Below are 13950 nucleotides of genomic sequence, written 5' to 3' on the forward strand. Positions count from 1 at the left end.
TCATGATTGTATTATCTACACTTCTTCTTTTCTAGGCTAAAGCCAAACCTAGTTCTTTAAGTCTGGTATTACAAGACAAGCTTTATTCACCTGATTGCTCCGGCATTTCTCCAAGTATGGATGTCCAGAATTGCATACAGTACTCCACATAAGGTCTCACCAGGTCCTTTTGAAGCAGTATTAACAAATTAATTTTTTATAGAAGCATTGTATTTGATAGGGAGAAGGGATGAATTTATCTTTTTCATGGCTGTATCTCACTTCTGACTATCCTGCCAATCAACACCATAAATTATTTTTAGTACAAATAAATAATGGTTTGATTTCTGTATCACCATCATTTTAGTGCTAGTGATCAGGCCATCTGATTCTTCCTCTGTGATATCCAATTCATCTTGTGCTTCAACAAACCCTTCCCATGGGTCTAAGTAGATACAAATTCTGAGAAAAAGATCTTAAGCAGTATTTAATAAAACCTGCAGCAAGACTGGTAGCTTCATTAGAAACCTTGGTCTCCAAGCATATTCTAAAATGTTTCACACCGCCATCTGTTTGCCTTCAATGCTTCTAATTCTGCTCACCTAAACAGAGGTACTTTCTTTGTCAATAGCTAATGATACAGCACTGCATCTACCTTGGTTGAGTTATTTAAAACCTTGGTTGCTAGACCTGTGATTTCATGTGCCAATTCTTTCATAGTTATGGGCCAGGGATTACCAGCTCCTTTAACTGGAGCACATCCATATACTGACCAATGTGCTCTGTGGTGTCTATTTTACACCACTGTGTAGGTTACTCTTCTCCACCTCTTTTGTAAGCATTGCTTTAACATGCTTAAACCCCCAAAATTGTCAGGTTTATATCTTAAGTACCAGTTTATTAAAACTAGGAATTTGCAATTGGATGGGGGGGTTTTATCTGTTATTTACAGTAGCCCAGAGTCAATCCTGGACATCTTGGAAATGGCTTTGTGCAGGTACCTGAACAAAATTCCCTGAATAAAACCATCACATGATAGAAAAAAGACTAGACTTTTATTTGCTTTCACCTTTTACAGAGATATTTGATTTTTCAAAATCTGGTTAGAATCATGAAGGAAGACTGTAGCAATGCCAATTCCATTAATAAAATACCACGAACATCAGACAAAACATCTTCAGCCAATGACTTTTTGTTCAACTCTTCATCAAACAAAGAGCAAAGCGATCTTTCCATTAAATTCTCCAAAACCTGAAGCAAATAACAGTACTTACTTGTAATTGTAATCTTCTACAAACTTCTGAAGTTCTTCAATGTAACGTACAGTCTTCAAATATTTTTGCACATGGGGAAGGGTTGTAAGATAATCTGTGGAGTGTTCAAACAAAGCAAAAAAAGAAAAAAAAGATGAACATTCCCATCATCAGAAATGAATTATTCTTTCAGGGTTTTTTTCCTCAGTTCTCGTGGTTATCTTAAAGGAAAGAGGAGAATTTGAACCTTCCTATATAATAAATCAGGCAGAAATATAACCTCAACTCTAAGAAGATGTTAAAGATTTGATTGAGCAAAAATGATGCTCAATTGTTGAAGAAAATACAGCTGCCTTTCATCATCATGAAAGCTAGTGGATTTTATGAGATGCTATTTCACAAGTGGAAGACAGTTGTTTGTTGGAAACCCCGTATGAATTTTGTGCTCACTGTTCAGCAGAAGTGAAGTAGGTGGAAAAGCTTAACAACTGTTGTATAGACTGAAATATTTGTACTTAAATTAGGTAATGTATCACCAGGATACTAACAATAAAATGATAATGAAATTAATAAATTTTACACTCTAAAGATGTCCTACCTACTGCAAAGGTAAAACACTATGATAATTCTCTCCAACTGCTTCTGGTGGAAACAGAACATAACCCAGATTCAACAGCTGTATTAGAAAGCATTTCATTCATAGTCCACACGTGGCAGTAAACTCTGTGCAACTTCTGTTACAAGCACTGACGCTTATTTGCCTGATTTACTTGTAAGACTAAAACTGCACAGAAGTAGAAGCTACATTACTTACTAGTGTTCAACTCTATCAATATAAGCACCTTGTGTTGCCTTTACACAGGGCCAAAACCTGCTGCCACAATGCTGTAGTAAAGTAATTTTAGTTAAGACCTAATAGGTGTAACAAAATCTACCAACCGTAGTTACAGGAGACTTGCAGATCAGCGATTATTCGGAGAATATTGTTCATTTGATTGGATCTTTGTTCATTCTCCATAATGCTGCCAGAAGCAGGATATGCAGAGTCGATGTAGATTAAATCCAACAGGTAAATTCCTGAAACAAACAAATCAATCAATTGATCTAGTGTTTCAAGAAATAGTTGCATAATTTTTAACAAACATAGCAGTCAGCAATTATGCACCCCCACTGTGCTGGGGCCCATTAAACAAAGGAGAGTTTGGGATCCACATGCTGAAAAAATGCCATAATTAGTGCTTGAGTTCTGTAAGACCTATTAAAAAAGGACTGAAAAGATTTTGCTTATGCACATTTACCTAGGCTAATGTCTACTGTGAGTAATCTGCAGGACCCTAGCAACAAGGACACTAAAAGAATAATCACAGAGTAACTGAGATGAGAAGGGATGTCCAGATGTCTACCTGGTCCAATCTCCTGTTCAAAGCAGGGCTACATCACACTTGGAGAAGGTTGCCAAGAAGCTCATTAAATTCAGGGATGGAGACATTTCTCATCAGCATAACTCAGTGCTCCTTCACCATTCTAGTATTATTTTTTTCTTGCCTATATCCAGTTGTAATTTCCCATGTTACAACTTGTGACTACTGCCACTAGTCCTTTTGCTGTGCACATCTGAGAAGAATATGGCCTGTCTCCTTCATACACTGCCCCTCCCTGACACAAGAACGTGTAGTAAAACCGATGTATTTGATGACCCATTGGGCTGGAGAACTGTCCTTCATTTTGCTACCAAATAAAATCAGTAGACTAACAAGTGGGAAACTATTGCACAGAAGTAAATGCACTAACACACTCTCATACAGAGAACACAAATTTCTCAGCTGACTAAAGGGTGAAATCTAGAACCTGGTATGTTCTTCTGCAATTACCAGCATCAAAATTAACAGTTTAAAAAAAATAAGAGTAAGAACAGAAAAACTGCATGTTCTAAACATCATTATAAAGCAGAAAATTAAATCAGCTTCACAGAACCTTTTCAAAAAGAAAAGCTACATCAGCCTTAGCACTTGACATAGACTAACAATTACGGCTTTTCAGCAGATCTGCCATCAGGTGAACAAAGCCAATCTACTATCAAAGTCCTCTGGCATGAGTAAGAGCACTACTCCTATCTTCCTGACTGTCTGTTACTTCGCCTCACAGAATTCGGGTTCCGAGGAGACCTGTGTCGTCCCAGCAGCGTGAGGATTTCAGTGCATCTCACAGCCGTGTGCAGGATGCAGGATGACCTCAGACAGCTCTGCACGGAGGGTGGAACCTAACAAATTTTATCCCTTCCAAAAACAACTAGAGCTTTTCAGGAACATCTTTTCACCATTTGTGGCAGTGGTGAGTACAAAAGCATGGCAAGTTTGTATGTGTTACTCCAGTTCAGAAAAATACACCCACAGGCTGTTCCTCCAAAGTTAGCCAGCAGCCTAAAATACAATACCTGTTAGCAAAAGTATTTTTGCACAAGTATGTTTTGCTCAAACTACAAGTTATTATAGATTGTTTAAGTCTTGGGACTCCTATTCCCAGTACTATATTGCCAAGAGGTCTCAGAGACTTGATATTTCTGTGGTATTTGCTCTTCCACCTCTGTTGAAGTCAGCCTGAAGCTCCTAATTCTTTCCTTGGAAGAGAGTTTCCAAAACCTGAGAAGGAGGGTTTGTAAATGCAGCATCTTTTGAAAGCAGGCATATATACTGAGTATTTTTTATTCCTATGTCAGTATTCAGAGAAGTTGCTCCAAGATGACCTGCTGTAGAAAAAACAGGCATCACAGGCATCTTTGCCTGGTAAAGGGCTGCTACTTTTTGGCTATGTAATTTAGTCAAAAAGACTAACAGCAAAATCTGCTCATCTCAGATGTCATTCACAAAACTCCTACTGACCTCAGTGGTGCTGGAAGGGAAACCCTTTACAAGTGCATGGAGAAAATGTTGTACAAAATGTACAGTCTCCTTGAAATGCAGCATTCGCAGAGGTCACTGTGTGTGCTCCCTTCAGGGATTGCTGCAGCTATTGCTACAGCGTGCAGAAAACATCATCTCAGGCAGATTTTTTCTTTGAAGGGCTGCTCAAACATTTAGGGTGAGCTGAAAGGCAAACACTAATATATTCATAGTCTATTCTATGAGCTGCTCAGGGAAGTCAGTGTTTCTTTCTTGCATACCAAAGAAAGGAACACTCTTTTGAGCATAAAAATCTACCGTATTTCCACATTAGATTTTCCATACTGTTTTTTGAGCATGTTTATAATTAATTACTGCCCCTTCACCCCAAGTTTTCTTGCCCTGCCTTGAGAAGAGCACTCTTAATTTCAGGAAAATAGCTAGCTGGCTCACTTCCACTCCTCTAGCTTTAGAACAATAAATTTTCTTGATAAATTCCTGCTATTAAAACAACAGGAAATGCAACTATGCTAGTTGAGCACAATTTTTTACAAGGGAAGGAAAGCCACTACAATGAAACACATGGAGCACACACAAGCAACACACTCCTGAGAGAATTTCAGTATGCTGGCATTAATTACTGATAATAACCAGACCTTTGGAAGTGCATTAATCTTGCACAGTGAAAACAAATTAATTTTATGTAATCTCCTGGTACTAAACCTGCCTCAAACTTACTCAGACAAAAAAATCCCACCAAATCCTGGAAAAAAGACTTCCACCTGGGAAAATATATTTTTTTCCTGAAATGAGTATGTTGTCATGTGCTTTCTACTGATGTCTCATTATTATCCTATAGAGCTGTAAGTTACAGACCACCAGCAACAGTCTAGTCAGTTTAAGAAAACCCATGTGGCTTGCTATGGTTTTGATCTTCACAGCTTAGGGGAAAAAAAAAAAGTCAGACTGACAATTTTGCTAAATTTTAATAAGTACTGAGTACCTGCATGAGTGAAATCTCATTCACATGTTGAGTATGCCCCATGTTTTACTACGATGTAATTTCATAGCTTAGATTCAGTCTTGCTGTGGAATTTTGCAACTCGCAAGTGCTGTCCGAAAGATGTCCATTAATGTTTCTGCTCTAAGACTGTGGAATACTTTATGCAAAAGCCTTGCAAGACTTTTTCTCCCTAGTGCTATGCTTGTTACACATTGGTTTCTTCGGATCTCTGCCACGTTGAAAATTAAGTGGCTCGCTGGGTCACACTAGATTATGCTCATTATTAGCCAGGCTGCAAGTGCCTACCTGATTTGTTTTATTTTTAGCCTAATCATTCATGCATTCTTGAAAATCCTCTTGAGTGAAGAAATTACATGAACTGTCATTGAAAAACAAAGAAACAGACATAGTGGCAATAATAAGCAAGAACAAACTGTTCATTATGAACTGTTAATGCTTTGCTAGGAAAATGTGAGGCTATGACTGGACTGCCCCACAGTCAGACCCACTGACACGATAGATAAGAGGGTGCTCCAGCGGACAAAAGTAATTGGATAACCCCACCAAACCCAAAAAGGATGTTTAGTTCTTATAAATGCATGGGATAGATTTGGATTAGCAGCAGAGCAACATGTAAATCAACTGGAATTTCCAGTAATACTGGAGTGAAAGCAAAGGAAAAAGATGCTTAGAAATCAGGTCAAGTTTTACAGTCTAGTTTAACTTCCTTCACTGGTCCAGACCAGTCCTTTAAAAATTTCATCCCTGTATCAAAAATGCTCTCTGTTGCAGAACACCTGTCATATAGTTTCTGTATGAGATAGTTTATATATCTCATCTTATAGTCTGAATAGGCACGGTTCATGTGAATCAAACTGTTTATCTTAATGCTTTTAGCTTCAGAGCAGCCTGGGATATTTACTGCTTTCTCCCAAAAAGCACCTTCTAAAAAACATTCTGAACTTAATTCCCACCTCCACACATTTCTATTTCTATAAAGACACAACTGCACAGCATCAGAAGTTATGCATGTTTTCAATAACTGTTTATTTGTTCTACTTGCAAACAAAAATAGCCTCCATTTTTGTAACCTATATTAGTGGTTTGAGGTTCTGCACCTATGGATTAAGTATGATGATATGCTTCTATCTCTCTCAACTACAGTAAATCCCAAGACAAAAGATGAGTGATGTTTAAGGGAAGAGGAAATGATTGAGTTTGCTTTCTTTGTATGCTTGGAGTAGAGCTCTGTTAGTTTGCCTATAGAAGTGTATTTTTGTCTGTGTCCACGTACTTGGAAAACTGCAGAAAATTAGATTTTTCTCTTAAGAATATTAACTGAAAAAGCCAACACAGGTAGTTGTGTGCACTTATACAGTATTTTAAATCTAAGAGATGGTAGTTAATTCCCCAATAGACTGCCTACCAATGATTACAAGAGCTGTTTCTGAAGGCTGCTAGTGCTTGCTGCCCCCTTTATGTTAAAAATCCTACAGCATTATTCTTTCCATTTATCATTCCTTACATGATGCCCAACTTCCAAATACCCCTATTTCCTCAGCTTTGCACGCAGACTAGAAGTCTCTGCCAGGTAGGTCAGTGGACTGCATGCAGGTCTGCCCCATAAGTAACCTACTGAATGACCTGGGCTTGACTGTTAAAAAAAACAAACACAAACTCTCTCCTTTGGGCACAGGATTTTCGCCAGTGTGGCCTGAACACAGCTAGTCCCTTTTTCTGTGTTCTTGTACTCTCCAGTTCCTTGGTTTGGATTTGACTGGTCTTTGCTGAATGAGTGCTTGGATTAAGAAACTACATACAAAAGCAGAGAGGGGAGTAGAAGACTTCATCTGTTTTGAAGACAATTTCCTACAGGTTTGTCAAGATTCCTTTGCTCTTTCTCACTGTTGTGAAAGATACTAGTACACCTACTAGTCTCATAGTACACGCCACATCTCTCATACATTTCACTCATACACAAGAAACATAAACTAGATAAACACAAACAGCACGTTGGTACTGCTTCCACCTGATTTCTTTCCTTATCCCAGCCTTACACTTTAGAGGCAGAGCAAAACCACCACCCAAACCCCAATTCCTATTTTTAGCTCTTCTGAACTTACCTGTTGCAATTAGTACAGGAAGAAAGAGACCAAAGTGATGGATGCCAATAAAAACTACACTGAATGTAACATGCTGGAATGTAACAAGACGTGTTTATTGTGAACACACACCAAGCTACATACACCATTTCAGTGGTGTTCCTCTCCCTCCCTTTAAAGCAAGAAGGATGATGACTTTTTTTTTTAGTGTCACCAGCCACCGTCCGGGCAGTGGCATTTTGAACTCTTCTATATATGTGATGTGATAACAGGAATAGAAGAGAATCAGTTTATTTTGCTCAGAGGAATCACAAAATTACTCCCTTCAAGCAAAGACTTTCAGACCCGCTTCTCAAAGGAAAGGCTCAAGGGTGACACATGCCAAAGAAAACACACAGCGCTAGCTTTTCAAACCTTGGCTTATGTTCGTGCTACTGTGCACTGAAAAAAAGCTCCCTAAGATGTGAAGCCATCAGGACATTTTCCAGAGGGTGAGCTCATGGGCAGCTGCTTCCACTGGCAAAACATTTTCCAGTGATACTGACTTTTCTCCATTGTTACCAGAACCAATGTTGCAGCTGGATATTGTATGTGGACAACACGGTATTCATTAGTTTATGGTATCATGGAAATAATAACACAACTAAGAAAAAAGCATGGGCAAATAATCCAGAACTAAATTTATCAAAGGAAACCACACTGTGTAAAGGGGACTGATTATTTTTAAATTGGCAAAAAGAACTTTAATACCTAGCTCTTAAATTTTTATTGCGGAGTTTAAACAAAGCAGTAATATTATTGGCAGTTTAAAGACAGGGAAACTGAAGCACAGAGAAAGGTGACCTTTTTAACTGTGGTAGTCAATGCCACCCAGATCATGAATTTCAAGCACTCCATCTTAAAAGTATTTATGGAGAATGGCACTTAGGCAGAAAATAAAGAAACATACTTTGGAGTTGATGGGTACTGGCAACATGCTTTTCAGAAAAATGATCCCAAGCCTTCTGAAATCAGTGGTTATTCAGCTTCACCCAATTTTGATGAACCTCAGCTCAAGAATGTAAGCTTTTAAATTTTCATCTACAGCCATGGTGTGTGATTTGTTCCTCATTAAGACAGACATAATGTGCTATGAAAGACAAAATCCTTCCAGTCCAGTAAAACACATGTACAAAGTTACACCAATGAGAAAAGCTGGGATGTTATTACTTCAAACCACAGTAGCAGAAGGAAATGGCTATCTATTTTTTAAGACATTTGCCTGGAAGTCAGAAAAATTTGAGTTCAAATTATCTGTTCTGTTCCATCGCAGATTGCTTTGACCTGGGCAACTTGTTATCCTCCATGCAGTTCAGTGAGAGAGCAAGCATTTTCACACCTGAAAGACCTTATGAAAATAAACATTATGACCAGGAAGACTTGAGAAGTGGATTTCAATTCCTTATAGAAAATAAGTTAGAACATGCAGCCTGTAGGAGTAGCAGCATCGTTTATTCTTAACAATTCAGAATTTCAAATATTTTGGGGGGATTTCTGACAATTTGCAGGCACAAGTTGCAATCCTAAAACTGCTTCACAAATACAGTGTTAGAAAATTGACTGTAAAGACCCAGCGCAGACCAAGACTGAATATGTGTATCATTCTCAATTGTATCTTTTTTTTTTTTAATGATGTATATAAAACTATGCTGTGAAATAGAAGGGCTAACAAACCCCCAAAATAAGTGCTCAAAGCACACCACTACTGTATGCACTTTAGTGTGCAGTGCTCTGCTAAGGGTTTGTGCAATTCTGCAAACACAAATAAGGTAGGAAACAGCTGCTGCACAGCATTTTCGTCAGCTAGACATTCACAACTGTTACAAAGGATAATTAACTGATAGGGAAGTATTTCAGATTAGCCTGGGGACTTAAATTTGTTATTCTTTCTTAACATTTTCAGCAAGTTTTGTAACAGTCTTCCAGATTTGTTTGGTAAATTTTACTGTTACTGTAGCAACCACAAACCTGCTGTAAGGGGGGGAGAGTTCAATGTTTTATTGAACAAGCTTAGTTCCCTACTTATCACGTACACTTTCTAACAATAGTCACAATCCAGAAGCACCATATGCTTAGTCTAACATGGGTGTCTAGCTATACAGCGTTCATTGAGCACAGGACACTGTGTCTGCAGAACAAGCAGTAACTGGCATGCCTAACAGAAGGGAACCTATGGAAAGAATTTATTTTCCCTTTTTCCTCCCCAAAAGTTGAATAACGACATTGGTTTGATAGGAAAACCAGAAGAGACAAAAATATGTTTCTAATTTGCAGTCAGCTTTATTTATGAAAGCCTTTTCCCACATACAGTAGTGTGGTTGTCTCATACTAAATAAAGCAGAGGACAGACAGAAGGCAACTTATCAATTAACTAAGTGGTAGAAGGCCAAATCACTACACTCAGCAGTCTGTAAAACCAAAGACACCATTCTTCAGAGATGAGCTCATCATCAGAAAAGCCAATGGTTTTGTGGTGTTACTGGTTTCAAGAAGACTGGATATTTTCCATGGACTAAGGGCTGGAAAATTTTTCTACAAAACCAAATGCATATACTGGTTAACCTGGGTAGAACTTACAGTACTCTAAAACCAAGTGAAGACAAATCTTTGCCAATGCAACAACATGTGATTTGTCATAAATACTGCCAGCATAGTGGCCAAGTGAATGGGATCACTCACAGGAAAGCAAAGGTGGGATTACCACCAGGTTTATCACTTCTGTCTGGTGCCAGCTAGTCAGAACACAGTGTCGCTATCACACATGCACACATACACACCAGTCAAAAGGACAAACTTTCTCAAAGAGATGTGTGTCATTTTTACTTACACAGGTCCAAATTACAGAACAGCCATTCTCTGGCATCTTCCCCCGTGTATCATCAGTCATGAGAGTGTGAATACTCTCAATACCACATGAGGGGGTTTTTTGCAAAAACACAGGTAAAACCCTATTTTCTCTCTTTCCTGGTTTCAGAACCAGAAAACATTACTGGAGGGCCACGTTACCACTCTTGGCTTGTCTGCACCTGGAAAGCACAGACAAACTAACTTGGAATATTTACCCTGGAACAGATAATCTATTACAGGCCCAGCATTCCTCAAGCATGATCACATCCAAATCAAGACGTTCACTGGAATAATGACTTCAGTAAGTTTTCAGTGTAGGCAGCATTCACCTGAGCAAAACTCAGGGATCGTTCAGGCAAATCCATTTCATGGGTTCAAAAACTGCGCCAATGTGACTCCTATACATAGCATACATCTAATGTACAACTCTACCCCCCTTAATCAATCCAAATCCACAAATCACTAAACAATTGGAGTGAAAATTCTGAAAATTAATTTACTTCATGGCAAGCAAGAAGATGTCATTGAAAACAATAAATGGCATTGTGTGCAATTAGCAAAACAGAGCAGTCATGGTCTGTTACCTCTGTCAGAAGTCAAAGTCAGTTTTCAACTGTATTTTTTAAAAAGACAAAACTTCCATCAAGTATTAAAAGATTTCTTCCAACCAACACCTATATTAATGGCAAATGCACTTTTTGATAAATGCATAACAATAATGATGGAAAGTACACTGTGATTATTACAGTATGTGCAGTTTCACCAAGCAATAGCTTCAACAATGGACTACAATGAACAACTACACTATTCCTAAGGAAGTGCCTTGAAAGCCATGAGCATCTTTAAAATGAAGCATTCATTCAACAAAAATCAGAACAAAATTCCAGCACTGATACAGAGTTTAATTCTGCCTTCTGCCAGGAGCACCTCTTATACCTCCCTATTTCTTTTGGCTCCTTCTATACCTAAAAAAACCCAACAATGATCACCAGAAAGTGTTCAGATCACAATGCCTTCTCAGAAGTCACAACTATTTAAACGTTAGCTGCTAGCTTGAATACATCAACTGTTTAGATAACCCTGACCTGACCTACAAGGAGAGAAGTCACTCTCTAGCCATCTATGACTTTTAAGAAAGCGACATTACAAATGTAACTGTATTTTTAAGGTAGATTATAACACGTGGTTTTGCTCAGTAGATGCCCACTTATAAAATGCAACGTTACTCCACACACTGATTTTCAAAAAGGTTTTAACGATCAGATTTTTATAGGCACTTGGCAGTGGCGAGGCCACCGCTTTAATACTGCAGTATGTCCTGCTGCACCTCTGAGCAGGTGACACTGGAAAGGGGCCAGCACAGCACCACTCAACTGGCCAGGGAGCAGCACAGAGAGATGAGGACAGGCCCAAAGAACTGGGCTTGTCCTGCAGAACCTCACTGTGGTGAGATTCACTTTTCCTTTATGAAAAGCAACATATGGGGCAGCTGCAGAGAACAAGGGCAAGAAGCAACTGACAGGAGATACAGTGATGGAAACACCTATTAGAATAGAAGAGAGAGTAAAACAAAACAACAGCCACCAAGAAAAAAACCCAAGACACCCCCTACCAAATCACTTTAAGAGGGGTGAAGCACTACACAACTGCCCAGAGCAGCGAGCCCCGCATCAACGCAGTCCTGAGCGGACTGCTCGAGCTGCTCCAGCTTTAGCATGGCTTGGACAGGATGATCTCCCGAGGTCCCTGTCAACCCCCGTCTGGGGGTCTGTCAGCCTTATCTCTGGAGCTGTACAAAACTCAGCTGGACAAAGTCTTATGTAACTGAAACCATCTCTTAGGTGAGCCTCGCACTGAGCAGGAGGCTGAACCACACAACCTCAGACTTTCTGTGCTAATTTCCCTATCCCCTCTAATTTGCTGATGTGGCTGTGGAACTGGCCTGCGTACCACGTGCTGCGAGACACCTAGAGAGAGAACACCAATTGTGACAGGTATTTTAGCTGATCATGCATTTAGTAAATATTATACATCCTACAGTAATAATAAGGTGAAAAATGCTATCTGTAAAAAAGCATGTTTGGATAAAATGTAAGTGTGGTCTGGGGAATCATTTTGGCATATGCAAACAAAACAGCCCCACAGTACAAGAGCATCTTCTTTCTTAACACAGTGAAATTAACTTCACCTTTGATGTCTGCATCAAAAAGGAATCACAGTTTTTGTCACAAAATGTACAGGAACAACACTGAAAAGAATACAAATAGGAAATTAAATACTAGTTTACTCCTTTCACTCTTGAGGTCTCTGTCAAAATCCAGTCCCACACTAAACTCTCTCAGGTTTTGGAGCTGAAGATTAAGAAATGTGGACTTTGCAATCAAGTGGATGTGTTTTGTTATAGAGAAGTTGTAATCAGTATCAATGAAACCAAACACTTAACAGAGACTCACAGGAACAAAAAAGATGCATCAAACCAATCCATTTTACCAGGATAGCGTCCTCAAGCTACTCGGGTGGCTCATCAAAGTGTTTCTGGTCTTACTATGGCCATACGAATGGTATCATGTATCTACACCTGATTTAGCTCCTGGGTCACACCTATTGCATTAATGAGAGCTGTAAGAAATGAGGAAATAGTCATACAGCTGCCTGATATATAAGCCTGACACACCCGCATCTCTTTCCTCAAGTCACTAACACAAGAGCAGCTGTTTTCTCATTTCTTATTACCTGTGTAATTATTTTTAATAACTAAATCTTTCAAAAACTCAGTATTAACAAAAGTTCCACAGTAAAAACACAAAAGTCCTTTCCTGGCCATGTAATAGCTTGATTCTTTTCTACCAAGCTTTATAGTCTGTTCCCTCCACCCTAAAACTCTGCGTACATTTGTACACTCTTGCAGCACTTGCAGAGTCCTGGTTTCCGAAGAGACTTTAAACTAAACTACTGGGTAACATCAGTCCTGGTAGGAATACGAAGTATATAAAAGCTACTCAATATGACAAGCATTTTCTCCTAATACTTGGCAGAAACTGCTGGAAATGCTAATGTTTCTACAGTGGCATTGCAGTATGGTTAAAAATCCACAACATCAGTGAAATGAATTTGCAGTTTGAAAGCTGATTTAAAGCATGTCAGAGAAACCAAAAAAAAAAATAAATCCTAGAAGACATCCTTTCCTTACTCTTGGATCCTCAACTGAGCAGCCCACCATCATGTTACAGCTTGTCCAAACAAAGACCATCACTAATCTATATAATGTTTTGTTGTTCTTCACTCAAGCACACTGGTGACCTCAAAATAAAGTCTTTTAAAAGCAGAGCTGCTAATTCAAAAGGCCACTCAAGAGTCTCTGTAAACATCCGAGACTTCTCAGAAAGTCACTATCACCTGAGACACTAAAGAAACCTGCTCACCTCAACTGACTCTCTTTCAGCCATCCCTCTTGTCTATCTTTAATGACAGAAATAAAATACTATCGTTGCTTTGTACATAGCCATCCAAAAACTACAAGGAGGAAACAATTCCACAGTGTTCCCTGAATAATCTCTCCCTAATTGATCACCAGAATTCATCATTCCACCTGTGTTGCTGTAGCAATGAAGCCTAGTGTAAAAACCCCAGACAAATACGTGCAGTGTAAATCGAGCAACTTTCAAAGTAATATACCAGTGAGTGAAAGGAAAAGTTACCAGTAATTCATCTGGAATTATGTTCAGGAATCCATGCCTAAAAGCACCTCCGAGTAGCACAAGTCATCCTCTTGTATGCTGAAACAGTCTAAAAAATTCTGAAGCCATCTGAAGCTTCCTAGCAAAGCTCTTCTCATGAACGAATCAGAT

The 13950-nt window shown here is 38.9% G+C and overlaps 1 protein-coding gene across 1 annotated transcript in view; it reads right to left on the reverse strand.

Moving 5' to 3' along the window:
- RALGPS1 (Ral GEF with PH domain and SH3 binding motif 1) overlaps positions 1 to 13950 on the reverse strand; it is a gene marked incomplete at its 3' end in the record, with an annotated part of 77959 nt that overhangs the window by 26405 nt on the left and 37604 nt on the right. Inside the window, exons 9-10 of the mRNA XM_084272414.1 lie at positions 2172 to 2309; positions 1254 to 1347 (exon numbers count right to left, since the gene is read on the reverse strand). Of these exons, the coding sequence (XP_084128540.1) occupies positions 1254 to 1347; positions 2172 to 2309 (232 nt within the window). The remainder of the gene's footprint in view (positions 1 to 1253; positions 1348 to 2171; positions 2310 to 13950) is intronic.

Source organism: Gallinula chloropus (assembly GCF_964237585.1).
Source record: "Gallinula chloropus genome assembly, chromosome: 18".
In the NCBI taxonomy this organism is placed as follows: domain Eukaryota; kingdom Metazoa; phylum Chordata; class Aves; order Gruiformes; family Rallidae; genus Gallinula; species Gallinula chloropus.